This window comes from Scomber scombrus, chromosome 18 (assembly GCF_963691925.1).
Source record: "Scomber scombrus chromosome 18, fScoSco1.1, whole genome shotgun sequence".
NCBI lineage: Eukaryota > Metazoa > Chordata > Actinopteri > Scombriformes > Scombridae > Scomber > Scomber scombrus.
Window position 1 is genome coordinate 2,502,416 of NC_084987.1, and position 15,931 is coordinate 2,518,346.

Here is a 15,931-nt window from a genome sequence, read left to right on the forward strand (position 1 = left end):
TAAGGAGGCTCCTCTAACTGAATATTTGCTAATCTACTAATAACATGTGTAAAGTAACTAAGTACATTTACTCAAGTACTGCACTTGAGAACAGTTTTGAGGTACTTGTACTTTACTGTAGTATTTCCATGTTGTGGCAGTTTCCCCTGCAACTGGTAATACATCACACCATCATTCATTACACAGACCACATGTTAGACAGGTAGCATGCTATTGTTAGTTTGGTGGGTGCACACACTGAACTACATTTAACATCCAAGTAAGTTTCCTGTGCTGTTTATTCCCATAAAGTTTTCCAGAATCACACACAAACACATTTTTATTGTTTTGGGTATCTCTTTATTATTTGAGGATTGGAAATCATGAGTTTGTATCTAATTATTTTGTTTTTTCTTACCACAGTATTTCCTGGCGCTGGGCAGTGACAAAAGACCCGAGCTTTGTTTCAGGCTGTCTTTTATACTGCCTGAGTAACCCGTAGGGAGCACGCTCAGTCCATCTCACTGAACCATACCAACTGTGGGGTTGAAATGTGTTTGTAAATTCATTTCTGGATTGAGGCCTTGTGTGAATGCGTTGATTACCGCCTTTATGTGTGGTAAATAAGTGTAAATAGATTTGGTAATGATTTCGGATATGGAAAATTACCTTTGGGGTTAAGTGATTATTTGATTGATTCCAATTAAAGGTGTTATGGTCCAGTGGGAGGGGCTAAGTCTTTAAATTGGGTTTTTTTTAACACTGTCTAGGCAGTCAGAGAAGGGCTGTGGTGCTGTGTAGAACCAATGGTGTTTTTGGTTAGTACTTTGTAAATATAATTTTCTGCTGCATTTTTGCAGCATCGTTTGCTCACATTTCCATTGACTGTATTTAAAGGGCAATATACCACTTCATCTTTTTCATCAAATGGACTTTGTGTTGCAACTTTTTTTGACATTTTAAGGTTAAACTACACTTTTTCCAGTCAGCCTTCCGGCACACTACCCTCACTCTAGGTCAGAGTGTGACACATGTGATGCTTCTTTCTACATCTCAAAGGGAAATATTGTACTTTCTACTCCACTACATTTATTTAACAGCTTTAGTTACTTTTCAGATGCAGATTTGACACAATGGATAATATAACAAGCTTTATAAATACAACACATTGTTAAAGATGAAACCAGAAAGCAGTGTGTAGTCGGCTCACATTTCAGATGTCTATGAGTTGTTAACAGCTCCACCAAATAGTCATTTTTCCCTCTAAACTTTTCAGATGGTTTCATTTGACCTGACACATCAGATGGTTTCTTACACAGAACAATCAGAGAAGTCGTCCATAAAAACTGTTTTTATACATTTTTACAACTGATGCATGATATATTTCCCCACTTTCACCCCACTGTCCTTCCTCACTTCTTCATCATCACAGCAGAGAGAGGAGGAGTAGTGTGGTGCAGTCACTTCCTGTCAGTCAGTGCACTGTATAGTTGTATAATAACTGTAATGTGTTAGTAAAGCCTGAGCGTGTGGCAGTCCGTCTCCCTGCGCCTCGTTGCCCACAGCAGCTTGTCTCTGGAGCGTCTCATCGGCTTCCCCGGCCCAGTCTGCTGCCTCTGTTCACCTGCACACAAAATACACCTTTACAGGATCAAACAGCAGCAGCTAGTCCTGTTTAAATGGTAAATGATTCTCTGTGGAATTCACAGTATAGTAATATTTCAACATTTCATTGAACAGCTCAGATTTGTTTTTCTTTTTTCTGTCATGTGTCAAATAATGTGTCAAATGTGTGTCTGTGAATGATCTGTTTTAATAAAGGATAAAATAAATATGATCTGCCTTGATCCTGCTGCTATAAACAATTATAACTATAACTATATTTAAAGCTCTTATTTAAACAACTCTCTGTTAATGCACACTTCACCAATTTGTTATTGTTAGTTATGATAATCATTCTACTAATGAATTCTCTATATATTTACATTATAATTATACTGACTGTGCTTACTACAAATGTAACTTAATGTTGCAGTTCCTCGCTGTGACCACTGGAGGGCGGTGAACACTAAGGTGGCAGATTTAAAGTTGGCCTTTCATATTTCTGTCTTTGTCTTGTGCATCTTATTATAATTACTCTCTTTCTATACTTCTACTGATGAATATATTGTACAAACTGTATCTATTCAATGCTCAGTGTGTTGCTGTGCAGACCTGCAGTTCTGCCTTTTCATTTATTGTTATTTATTTGTTTTTTTGTCATTTGTTGTCATGTTATTGATCTTTTTTCTTGACTATAGTTGACTTTGCTGCTGTAATGCAATAATAGTCTATCTATCTATCTATCTATCTATCTATCTATCTATCTATCTATCTATCTATCTATCTATCTATCTATCTATCTATCTATCTATCTATCTATCTATGAATACTGACTATCTAATCTTTGGCTTATTTCCTTAGTTCATGCATTAATCATTAATCATGTGATGTGAAAGACCTGAAACACCCGATGGTTCCACTGAAGAAGCATCAGCAGATGTACTTGCACAGTCTTGCAGTTCATGCATTAATCATTTTGTTTGTAAAAGTGTCAGAAAATAGTGAAAAATGTAAGTTCTAAGAGTTGAAAGTGATGTCTTTAAATGTCTTGTTTTGTCTGAACAACAGTCCATCAGCCCAAGATAAAAATCAAATCATTTGAGTGGCATTTTTTTGCATAGAAAAATAACCCCCCAAAAATGTTTTAATTATCAAAATCAATTAAAACAATTATTTTGTTTACAGTAACTGAACCAAACTGTCCCCATTAAACTGACAAGGATGTTATCAATGTGATACACCAAAATAAAATATAAATACTTTAATGATATGATGAATAAAACTTGAATTCAAACTTTCAGTTCACTTCTGAGTCTTTTAAGAGGAAGCTGTGGCTCAGGAGGTTGAGCAAGTCGTTCAGCAGATCAGCAGCTCCTACAGTCCACATGTGGAAGTGTCTTTGGACAAAATACTGAACCCTAAATTTCTCCTGAAGGCTGTGCAGTGTAAAAGTACTTTGAGTGGTCAGAAGACCAGAAAGGTGCTATATAAAGCCAGTCCATTCAGGATTTAATTCAATAAATATGATCATGGTTGTAACCTAAACAATTTGGGTGAGTCAGTTCACAGTCAGGTAATCATGACATCACTAATCATAAAAAACTGATCCAGTCCAAATCAAGTGTGGTCTTTACATTTTCGTGAACCCGAACCAAGAACCTTGTCTGAATATCTCCTGTTGTTTCTATGTGCTGACTGTGTTGGCATTGTGGATCTTTCTTGTGGGGGTGACTGTGAGTGAGTTCATTGGATCGAGCATCCATGTGTTCAGCTTAAAGACCGGTGCCTTACAGCTCCTCTCAGCTCTTCCTCTCCCCGCTACCGACTGACCGACCCGCCAGCATGTGAAACCGTGAAATCAGTCATGCATTGTCGCTTGTGTAATGAAAGTCAGCCCAAGTTCTGTAAGGGTGGGTGGCATTTTTGTTTGTGCTGATTTTATACTGTTTTTCGCAACTGAATCAAGAATCATACAAACTAATAACACAGGAGTTGTGTGTGTGTGTGTGTGTGTGTATGAAGCTCCGCAGTGTTCACACCACCTGTCAGGATGTCGTGCTGGTGCCACTGTGTAGGTGTGCCGCTGGGCTGGTGTGTTGAGCCGTCTCCTACTGGGAGCCTGTGCTCTGTCATGTAGGTGGTCCCGTACTCTGATGGATCCTCTGGGTTGGTGATCTCTCTGACAGCCCGGCCGCTGCAATATCGAGCCCAGTTTTCTACCTTCATGTCGGCTCTCTGGAGAAAGACGGAGGTCAAGGAGGGTATGAGGGAGCGAGTGTTAAAAAAACAAACTACAACTTTTATTCAGTCAAAAACTCAGTACATGCAACAACAAAGGCCCTAGGCACATAAACAGCATTCAGCTCGAACAGCGATGGGTCAAATGAAATAAACCAGGTTTTATTGAAGATCCTTAGCAACACCAGACACTGTGGTGCTGATACTTTAACATTATTTCTACCAACTGGGGTACCTTGGGGCCCCAGAGGTACTTTCCATCACATCTCACCAGTGCTTTATTCTGTCATTCCAATTTTTCAGGACTTTGTTTATGAATCTGTTCCTAATGACTTCATATTATTGCTTTCTGTTTCTGTTTTAATTAGGGTTTCTTTTGTTTTTTAAATATCGGTGTATTGGGGTCCTGGGGTTTTTTGGAAGTGAGGATCCACAGATCCACAGAGTTTAGTTGCTCGTTTGTGTTTGAGTGAGAAAAGTATTCAGGGCATTTGAAGGCTGTCGTGACTGTATGCTTTCTGTGTGAAAACAAAGCAAAAGTTTGATCCATAATTGTTGCTGCTGTGTTGACCGTGTGAAGCATCTCAAAGACTCAGTGTTGAACCATGCAGGTAACCAATCATAAAAAAACCTGTAATATATAAAAATGTCAGAAAACTGAAACCATACCAAATCGATTTCAGAGATGGACAAATTGATTTTGGAGTTTTGGGTCCTGCTGCCGCTTTACTTTTATTTACTGGATTTCGATTTTGTTTTGTACCTTACAACATTATTTGACAGGCTTATACATGAAATGAATGATTAATGTTACTTCACCGACGTGACGTGTTTGGGCCTGTGCACGTCTGCGGTGTGTGACTGCAGCGGCTCCTGCAGCGCTGTAATGCTGTCAGTGAGATCCAGCTGTGTCTGATGCTGCGAGGGGAAGCTGGGATCTCTCAGATGGAAGACGAGAGGACGCCCGTCAGCCGAGCGGCCACAGTAACTCTGTCCAAAAGAGACAAAGACACATCATACATACACACCAGGTGCACAATCAGTAAACAAAAACAAATCAAAAATTCAAAAGCAAGAAAACAAACTAATAGCAAACAAAAAATACCCAACAAATAAAACAAGACAGCAACAACACAACATCTACAGTTCATTCAGAATTAACGAACATTTCGAATACCAAAGGCCTAAATTCCAAACCAAGATCATAATCATACCTCCTTAAGACGAGAAAATAAAGGCCTCTCTTCATGACCATATTTCTCATATGTTAGTCTCTCTAAGGGAAAACATGTTGTAAGGTGGTCTATAAACATCTTAAAGGTAGGGAATGATTCATTTTTCCATGGGGTAAATATAAATTGTTTAGCAAAATATGATATAATTATTAAAATCTGCATTTTTTATTATCTATGTAAAACAGGCATGTCATGGAGTAAATAAAAACATGGATTTAAATCAAACTGTAAGGACGATCATTTCACTCCAAATCAGCTATTAACAAAGTCATTTTGAAAGGAAGTTGTCACTTTTATTTACTTTTATTTAATTTAATGTGCAATGCTAGTTTTGTTTTAATGATCTTATCCAAATCCCATTCATTCTATTCTACATGTTTTATTTGGGGTTTTTTTCTGTCTCCATGTGATTGTAATTCTCTGTGAAGCACTTTTCTCAGCATTTGTTTGTTTTTTAAATGTGCTTTTATAAATTAATTGACTTCATTTCAAACATGAGGCCTGTGGTCCAGAAACGGCCCGCCGAGGAGTCCAATCCGGCCCACTTTCCTTCCTGTCTTCTTTTCCTTCCTTCCTTCTTTCTTTCCTTCCTTCCTTCCTTCCTTCCTCCCATCTTTTTACTGATCCAGCCCACATCAGATCATATTGGTCTGTATGTGGCCCTTGAATGAAAAAAAACCTTCTACCACCACATGTCCCAACATCTCTTTCACTTCCTGTCTTTTAGGCTTCATTTGTGAGCTCTGAGTTTTATACATAATCAACCTCACATTAAATCACGTACAGCTTTGCATAATTTAAAAGAATTTCTTAAGAGTTGATGTTTTCTCTGAAGAATTAAGCACACAGAGTGATGTATCTTTCTCTTTACTCTTTACATGCCAGCATGGAGAAGGGCACACAGTCGTTCTCCAGAAAAACAAACTATTTCAGCTTTTATACTGTAACTCATGGTGGAAATTTGACACAGCCAGTTCTACCCAGCCAGTTCTACTACCAGGTGTCTTTTCTGAGTTAACACAGAAATGAATGCATCAGATCAGGTGTGAGAAGTTGCAGGAGATGTCCTGTGATCACTCACCTGGGTGTGAGTGGTGGTGTAGCAGGGTGCTGCGTCTCCCAGGCTCAGGGTGCTCTGATGCAGGTGCCTCAGTCTGCTGTTCTCTGCTTTTTGGTGACAGTGTTGACCGTGGCGGCTCAACCTCTGGTTGCTGTGCATCACACTGTCCATGTCGAGCTTCTCTGGGCTTCTTTTCTCGTCCCGGCTGCAAGAGATAAACCAGAAAAACACAGAAGATGATGCACAGAGAGGATTACGGCGCAAAACCAACTAGCAAAACTAACATTTTGATCAAAAGACTGAGATCATTGTCTTTAAACTGCACTTACTGAGAAATACATTTAATCAAAGCAGGATAAAGAACCAAGACAAAAATTGAATGAAGTAAATGAATGACAACACCTTCACTGTCTGCTCTGTTGTTACTTACCTGAGCTGCTTCTGTGGAAACTTTGCTGTCACGGTGACGAGAAAACAAAGAAGCCCACAGTATGAATTTCAAACATAAACACTGTGTTTTCTGAGATCTTGGATTATATCAGTCATGTCCTAACACTTTAATTCTGGCATTGCCCCCCCTCCCCCGATCTTTATATAAGAGCATAGTTTTTCAATTTAAAAGCATGACTTCTTGATTTCACATTCAAATGTTGTAACATGTTCTTGTTAAATGCTGCTCACACTCACATAATCTTCAAATCAACACAATAGAGACCTACAATACAATTAGCATTTGTTGTTTATTGCCTTAGATACACATATACGTACAAGAAATAAAACTGTGTGAACACAAGTATGGAGTTATCCTCTAATATAAATGGCTTTTTTATTAGGATACTAAGTTCTATGTTTCACATCATTTCCAATTTGTATGCAAAATAAGCACCTTGTATCCAGATACTGAATGATATCTGTATGGTTACTGATACATTTTTGGTATGCTATTGTTCAAGTCAGGAGCCAGAATGTACACTAAGTGTGTTTATCTTGCTGTAATGATTCCTCCTGTTCATACTGACCATTAGAAGATCCCTTCATAATGTTTACAATGGAAGTGATGGAGGACTAAAGTGTGTAATTTTAAACTCCATATTTTTATGAAACTCTATAAGAAGCACTTTGAGGTGCCTTGCTGTTGAAATGTGCCATACAAATAATTTTGCCTTGCCTTGCCTATATCTATTATTATGTTTATATGACAGTACAAGTACCTCAAAACTGTTCTCAAGTGCAGTACTTGAGTAAATGTACTTAGTTACTTTCCACATGTTATTAGTAGATTAGCAAATATTCAGTTAGAGGAGCCTCCTTATACACATATTATAATCACACCTTTGTCTATATAATGACAGCAAATGTTGGTTTAAAACTAAATAGTGCATGTTTTAACAGAAATATAATGTTTGGGTTTTTTGATGGGAAACCGGATGATACGTCCGGGTCCCTTAAAATAATATTTTTCATTTCAGCTCAGTGTGAAAGTCTCTACTGTGTTTCCCTCTTTTTAGTTTTAATTGCTTATGTTTTTAATATGTTAGTATTTTAATAATTTGGTTTTATTATTTTTACTGTCATCGTTATCTAAGTATGTCACCTGTGTTTCTTGTGCTTGGGATGTGTTTTTTGTGTTTTTTTGCTTGACTATATTGTAAATGAGGTCTCCACCTCAATATATCTCTGAGTATAAAATAAAGATATCAATAAATGTAGTAGGTAGATCATTGCAAGAAAGTAGCAAATTACTATCATAGATATCTCCTAGAACATGAAAACCTTTATCCTTCCACACAGGAGATGAAAATGGGACAGATCCTAAGTGGAGGATGATTATGAAAGATTGGACTGTTTAAGTGCCACTTCTGGATTGTATTGGTTTCCCTTTTTGTGTTATGCCAAACTGACAGTTGAAGGTGCCGGCTGTTTTTGCTGAACTCGGAAAGTCCAGTTTTCCGCACTGTGCACTGGCAACACGGAATAACCTGCAGAACATTCTAAAGCTTACCTCACTTTTTAAAATCCTTACAGCAATTTAAATCTAAAAATGTCATTTCATTTCATTTGCAACTGTGCTTGTTTTTAGCTGACTCACTTAGTTTTAAATCTTTTAATAGTTTAGCCTCAATGCCAGTGATGGCTTCCCAGTGTTCAACATCGTTATTATTAGTCAGAGGACAACCTGTTGTGCAATGAAATATCAGGTAGTGGAGTTACAATGGTGCTGCAGCATTTCAATCGACTTTTCAAGCTGCGTCATCCTCTCAATCAGTCGCTAACACTCTGTGCAGCTTCCCAACTTTGCTGGGTTTGGAGACACAGCTTTTACATTATTGTTTGTGGGTCGTAGGAGCTTTGTATGCTAGGCTAGGCTACCAGCTGAGTGTGGCAGGGCTCTGAACTTTTCCTGTGTCCCAAAAGCAAACTTTTGTTCCATTGCGCAGTTCCACTATAGACATTTTCTTTAGTGCCAGTGTAAGTGGTAAAAGCTCTCTTTGGAAGAATATTTAGAGACGAAAGTGCAACGCATATAGCAAGCAGAGAGCTGATGAACACACGTCTGCACTGAAACACAATCAGACCTGACACTCCGATGCAATTGAAGTATAAAGTAACAAAAAGTCGAGAATACTCAAGTTAAGTACAATTACCTTATAATTGTACATGTGTGATGTGCTGAAGCGACACTGTTTGATCTGTTTACTATGAAGGAGGTGGAGCAGGTGGTGTTGGGCGTGTTATCAGGCAGGTAGAGAGAGGTGTGACTGTGTGTGAGGGAGGGTAGACAGACAGAGGAAGGGTATTTATGCCGGAGCAGATCTGATGATATGAACATACTGCACAGTGATGGCTCTCTACAAAGTGATCTGTGTGGCAGCTCTGCTGACTCTACTGGCAGCAGGTAAGGGTCCTCTTCACCTGCACACCTGAACCAATGACATCGATGCTGAACACTGGGAAGGGAGAAAAATCCTCTGATTAAGTAAACATAGCTGTAACACAACTAGGGATGGGATCTGATAAGATTTTATTAATACCAATGCCATTATTGATTCTGCTTATGAATACGATTCTTTATCGATTCCCTTCTATTTGTCATCTCCAGTGTTTATCAATGACCTTGCATGCTGATGAATATAAGAAACATAACTGGTAGATAGGATAAATGATCAGCAGCCAAAAGTGAACTTAATTAACTTTAATTAATAATTGCATTTATGTCTGCAAAGTTACACTGTTACCTCATTTGGTAACAGACATTTATTTAAGTGAAAAGATCTTTGGCCAGTTTTCAGCAGAGTTTAGTTGTAAATATTACGATCATCACAAACATCCTCCCATGGAAATATGGTGTGCCAATAAATCACATAAAGTATCAGTGAATATAAATGCTGAATTGTTGTTTGAAGAGCTGTCTGTTTTCTGTTTTTCAGAGTCTCGCTCACAACCAAATGGTAAGTCAACTGTGACTGTGTCAGCTGTGACATTTTAAACATGTTGTTAGATAGAAATGTTGATAAAATGTTGTAGTTTCATTGTTGTTGGTATTTGCTGACAAAGCCCAAAATATCAGACTTAAAGGCCAGGTTCATCATCATTATCATTATTATATGATATATTATTTATGCAATTTTACTTTGAATGTGCAAAGTTTAATGAGTTTCCGAAAAAACTAAAATTTGCATCAAATGGAGAAACTTGACATCTGGGCTTGGGTGTGTCAAAACGGCTCTATAGCACCCGCTACAATATTTCAAAGTCAAATCCCCCGCCATTAAATTTGAAGTAGATTAACAAAATTTCGTAGGCACATGTGACATATCAAGACTTTTAAAAAAGGTTTTGAAGCCACAATATAAGCCCTACAGAAGTCAGCCATTTTGAATTTTACAAACTTTACAATTTTGGCACCTTCGTGCTTGTATAACGTGTCTTGTATGTATTGTAAGGCCCGATCATCACTGCTTACAGCTTACATTTTTCATGTATTATTTTTTCACTCAATTTAGAAAAAACTGCTTTGAACAGATTTTTCTTCTGCTTTCCTTTCCCAATAGCAATATTCAGACACAGAAAAAATGGGAACAAGACGTGTGTATCAATAATAAGGACCCAGTACCACGTGTTTTAATCTACAGGCCTCCAAAACAGAACTGTGGTTTTATCGCTGAATTCTCTGAAATCCTGGTTCTCATCACCCAGCACTTTGACAACACCATATTAGTTTACATGTTTGTTGCCCATCAAATTGTTATATATTATCAGTAGAAGATGAATGAAGATGAAAAGAGACTAAAAAGGCATTATGAAAAGTATTGGTGGACTCAGAGTTGAAAACATGAGATCTGATAGTGACAGTGGGCCTAGAGGCAGGACAGGGAAGTTCAACAATTAAAACTGCAGCTTCATGGTCAGACACAGAGACGTCATTTAATTCCACGTTCCAAGCTGAGGCTCACTGAGAGCACTAAGTTAGGAGTGTGAACTTTGAAGTGACTGACCTGAACAAATTTAACATTTGACAGCATCCAGCAGACCAATGACACTAACACATTGTGTCTATGTCTTTCTCCTTTCTTTTATACAGTCTCCATACTGGACCCACCGCCAGAGGACAGGACCACTGACATCACCTCGGACAGAACAATGCTAACAGATGAATTTACTCTGTCTTCTCCTACCTTGAGACAGAAGAGAGCGGCCAGTTACTATAACCCGATTCCAAACTCCAACTTGAGATGGGTGTACAGGAGTTCTGGTAGTCGTCTCCCTGCTGGAACTGTGTATTATGACAACGGGTACACACATCGTCGTGACTATATTTGCCATTGTCGTTGTGCAGCAGGTTTTCATGCCGCAGGAAGCAATACGTGCAAATACGCGTATGGTTTCAAAGAACATACATGCACTAAGTTTTATCTCCTGGTTAACAAAGACAATTTTGAGATTTTTGAGTTTAAGTCCGGTTCCTATGGTTCAGTGCCTAAGGATGCAATCAGGACCTGCCGTAATGTTAACATATTTGTTGGGAAGAACGAGTATGGTCTTGGGAAGGTGGATGTCAGAAATAAGTCCTTCTATCTTCCTTGGGAGGGTTGGGAGTACAAGTACAGGCATTACCATGTCCTGGTCATGAGCAGGAGAGTTAAGTCAGACCGCATTTCTGATGTCAAGTACAACTTTAAAGCAGCTAAAAAGATTAGTCATCCTCCAGAGGTCATGACCAAGGCTTCCAGTAGCAATTATCAGTGTAGAACAGTTTCCAAAACAGTTCATCTCTCAAAGTCGTATTCAGAAGAGAAAAGGTGGGACAGTACCACCTCCATCTCAGTTGGTGTCACAGCCAGCTTCACTGGCAAAATCCCATTTGTTGGCGAGACAGGTATTGAGGTCAGTGCTTCGGTAACAAAGGATATCTCCAAAGGGAGCAGCATAAGTGTGTCGAAAAATCTTGCTGTCGATGTGTCGGTAACTGTCCCACCAAACCACTCCTGCGGTGTCAAAATTATGGGACATAGGTACACAACAAAAATCCCATACACAGCACGCCTCACCCGCACGTACAAAAACGGGAAAGTCAAATCGACAACCACCACTGGGACATTCAATGGTGTCAATGTTGTAGATTTCAGGTCTGTTGTAGATCGCTGTGTCCCTCTTCCCAATGCTCAGCCTTGCAAGTAAAAGAAAAATGGAAGAGTTCTTTAAGGGGACCTATTATGCTCATTTTCAGCTTTACTTTTTTTGTTTCCACTTTCTAGAGTAGCTTTGCATGATTCACAGTGCTTATACTGGCCCTTTATGCAGCCCCTCAGTTCAGCCTGTTTCTGACACAGGCTATTTTGGATTCACCTCACTTCTGCCCCCCTCACTAAAAGGACACTCTGGTCTGATTGCAATGTTTTCTCTTGTACTTCTTGTACTGTAACTCTCTGTTCTCAATTAAGCTTCAATAAATGTTCTTGCATAAGACATCCTGGTCTCTTGATAAGTTTTTTTCACTTTGGGTTTACCAGATCTCCATCAATTTTTTCACAGGCTTAAAAACCAGTGTTGGGGTCGTTACTCAAAAAATATAAATTTATTACGCATTACGGAAAATAATCAATTACACTACTAGTCACATTGCTTTTGGGTTACTCCTCAGCAATGCCTGGGATGTTGTGTAAAAATAATATATCAACAAATAAAATAATATGAGTCTTGGCCATCATAACACCATGTTTTACAAATAATAACTGCCTCAAAATTATTAATAAAATAAGAGGTTGGCCTTTCTAACACCATTAATCGCATATTTCACAGGCCAAACACACTCAAACATACTCTCTTAAGTTGTTGACTCGTCCTTTTTATTTGACATATTTTGTTTTTTGTTCACAATAACAGCACTGTTGTCAGCTTCACAGTATAAGCAATGCTCCAAATATCCACCCGAAGTTATCTACGCACAACTTAGAAAGGTATCTGAGATCCGTTTAGCATTCACTAACTACGCCACTATATGAACACTGGCCGAGTTTTCACTGTGTCAAGCAGTTTTTGGGCCTGTTTGATTAGCACACCAATATTATAAAATTAGTTGGTTAAAAGCTTTATAAATAGTACATTATAGATACATTTTGTTTTGCTGCAAAAAGGTTTATTTTTGGCACAGATAATAGAAAGCCAGATGCAGTCGCCACCTTCCTGCCTGTAGGAGGCACTGTGAGACTGTGATTTGCCTGCATCCAGATGTCTTCCTTCATAACTGAGGAGGATTCAGCGAGGACAAGCTACGTCTCCCGTGTCATCTTTTGTTTTCTTCTATTTCAGCTATACACAGAACTGTCCATTGATGCTGCAACCCAGTACCCGTAACATAAAGTAAAATAAGACAGGATCTTAACAGATGGAGATTGATTCCAGACATAACCACTGATGGCAATAACGGCGTTATAAATAAACGGCGTTACTAACGGCGCTACTTTTTTCAGTAACGAGTAATCAAATGAATTACTGTTTCCCCCGTTACAACGCTGTTACCGTTACTGCCTAGAAATTGCGGCGTTACTTCTTCAGACCTCACCGAAGCGGTTTTCACCCGAACCGGCGCATCTCTCTGTCTCCCTGCCAAAGAGTAGCTGCACTTAGGGGCATGACCAAAGACAGAGTAGGACGCAAATGAGACACAATCTCCTGCGCGTGCGTGTGTCTTTATGTGACTATCAATGCAGCGCATGTGAGAGCAAAGCGTCCTGATAGATCTGTGTTGCTGCTTATTAGACCAATGCCCCCCGAAAGAATTTGTTTTAAAGTAACGTAATAGTTACTTTTCCTGGTAATTAATTACTTCGACATTGATGTAACTCAGTTACTAACTCAGTTACTTTTTGGGAGAAGTAATGAGTAACTATAATGAATTACTTTTTCCCAAGTACTGTTTATTCCAGTACCCAAGTACAATTGTGAGGTAGGGTTTAATCCAGGGAAACGGGATTCCAAAGAAATCCAATCAAAACCATAATATTATAAGTTAAAATATTATTTAAAAATAAAAACACATAGCATTGAAATATATTCATTAAAATGTAGGCAGACAGTTTGCTCTCATAAAACATGTACACGTGTGTTTTGCGTGCTGTAAAACACAACACAGCCTGCATCAATTAACACAGCGCACTGATTAAAAAGCACAAGCATGTTCTTCTTCTTGCCTATGTGGTATGCAGAGGTGGCAAAAGTACTACAGATAGATAAAAGTCTGGTAAAAGTAGAAATACTAATTCAACTCCTTTACTCAAGTAAAAGTAAGAAAGTACAGGCTCTGAAATGTACTTAAGTACAAGAGTGAAAAGTAAAAAGAAGTTAGTTTTGTTAAGTTTTCAACCTTGTTGCCGAGCATAAGAACTATAATATAATTATTGGTGGGGACTTTAACTGCTATTTCGACCCCCAACTGTACAGATCTTCTTCTAGAGCAGCCCAACCATTAAAAACGGTCCCAGTCCTTATTAACCTTGTGAAATCACTGGGCTTAGTTGACATCTGGAGACTACAGCACCCCTTGGAGAAGCAATATTCCTTTTTTTCTCCTTTACATGGTAGCTTTTCCAGAATTGATTACTTTTTAGTTGATTCTAAACTACTATCAAACAAATCAAGTCCAACATATCATGGTATTCTAATTTCTTATCATGCCTCTCTCTCAATGAAAATGTATTTTAATCTTCATTCACGTCAATATAATTGGAAATTTAACCCCTCTCGAAAGATAAATCTTTTTGTGAATACGTTTCATCCAAGATCTCAGATTTTTTGCTGGTCAATGATAATGGCGCGGTTTCAGACTCAACCCTTTGGGAGTCTTTCAAAGCAGTAATGAGAGGTCACATCATCTCGTACCAGTCTTCTAGTAAGAGAGCCAGGATGAGGCGTCTCATCACAGCAGAGGAGAGGAGACAGAGTAGTGGAGCCATAAATGAACGAAAAAACACACTAGATACTCTCATACTGAGCTGAAATTAATGTTATTTTAATGGACCCGGACGTGCCATCCGGTATCTCATCATTAAAACACGGATCAATCTATTAAGGCGTGTACAGTTTACTTTTAAACCATCATTTTATATCATTATATACACAAAGGTATTTATATAATGTGTGTATAAGGCGGCTCCTCTAACTGGATGTTTGATAACAGATCACATACTAATGATCAGTGGTGGAAAGTAACTACGTACAAGTACTCGGGTACTCAAGTACTGTACTAAAGAACAATTTTGAAGAACTTTACTTGAGCATTTCCATGTGATACTACTTTATACTTCCACTCCACTACATCTCAGAGGGAAATATTGTACTTTCTACTCCACTGCATTTATTTGACAGCTTTAGTTACTTTTCAGATGAAGATTTGACACAATGGATAATATATCAAGCTTTTAAAATACAACACATTGTTAAAGATGAAACCAAAAAGCTTTTCAGAGCCTGTATTTTCCTACTTTTACTTGAGTAAAGGAGTTGAATTAGTACTTCTACTTTTACCAGACTTTTATCTATCTGTAGTACTTTTGCCACCTCTGCATACCACATAGGCAAGAAGAAGAACATGCTTGTGCTTTTTAATCAGTGCGTTGTGTTAATTGATACAGGCTGTGTTGTGTTTTACAGCACGCCAAACACACGTGTACATGTTTTATGAGAGCAAACTGTCTGCCTACATTTTAATGAATATATTTCAAAGCTATGTGTGTTTTTAAAAAATAATATTTTAAATAATAATATTATGGTTTTGATTGGATTTCTTGGGAATCCCGTTTCCCGGGATTAAACCCTACCTCACAATTGTACTGGAATAAATGTGACAATTGGATTTTTTGGTTCTTGTGCAGGGTTGAGATGATGCTTCTTGACATGTTAACTAGGTAGAGCAGATGATTTTCCGGAAGGTGTTGGGCGTGTTGTTGGGCAGGTAGAGGGAGGTGTGTTTGTGTGTGAGGGAGGAACGACAGAGGAAAGGTATTTATGCCGGAGCAGATCTGATGATATTAACTTGCTGCACAGTGATGGCTCTCTACAAAGCGATCTGCGTGGCAGCTCTGCTGGCTCTACTGAGCGCAGGTAAGGGTACTATAATACTGATAAAGCAAGGGCTTTCATCAGTGGGCCTCAGGGTCCATCACCATTGTTCTGCCTCCTTTGGTAACAGATGGTGATTTATTAGAAATTTATTTAAATGAAAAGATCTTTGAGATTGACACTTTGAATTAGTGATGACCACAAACGACTTCCCTTGGACAGATCAGGTTTCAATAAATCATATAATGTACAAGTGAAT

At 38.4% G+C, this 15,931-nt stretch overlaps 1 protein-coding gene across 1 annotated transcript; it reads left to right on the forward strand.

Moving 5' to 3' along the window:
* The first annotated feature begins 8,955 nt into the window (after positions 1–8,955).
* Positions 8,956–11,793, forward strand: LOC133999248 (natterin-3-like). Its single transcript, XM_062438436.1, has 3 exons — positions 8,956–9,010; positions 9,543–9,563; positions 10,697–11,793. The coding sequence occupies exons 1-3, from the start codon at positions 8,956–8,958 to the stop codon at positions 11,791–11,793; spliced, it is 1,173 nt and encodes a 390-aa protein (XP_062294420.1).
* The last annotated feature ends 4,138 nt before the right edge of the window (positions 11,794–15,931 follow it).

Bases quoted from the DNA above. Each gene is read 5' to 3' on its own strand.
- LOC133999248 (XM_062438436.1), top strand. From the start codon at position 8,956: ATGGCTCTCTACAAAGTGATCTGTGTGGCAGCTCTGCTGACTCTACTG. The intron at 9,011-9,542 runs GTAAGGGTCCTC...TCTGTTTTTCAG, and splicing joins GCTGACTCTACTGGCAGCAG to AGTCTCGCTCACAACCAAAT. The intron at 9,564-10,696 runs GTAAGTCAACTG...TCTTTTATACAG, and splicing joins GTCTCGCTCACAACCAAATG to TCTCCATACTGGACCCACCG.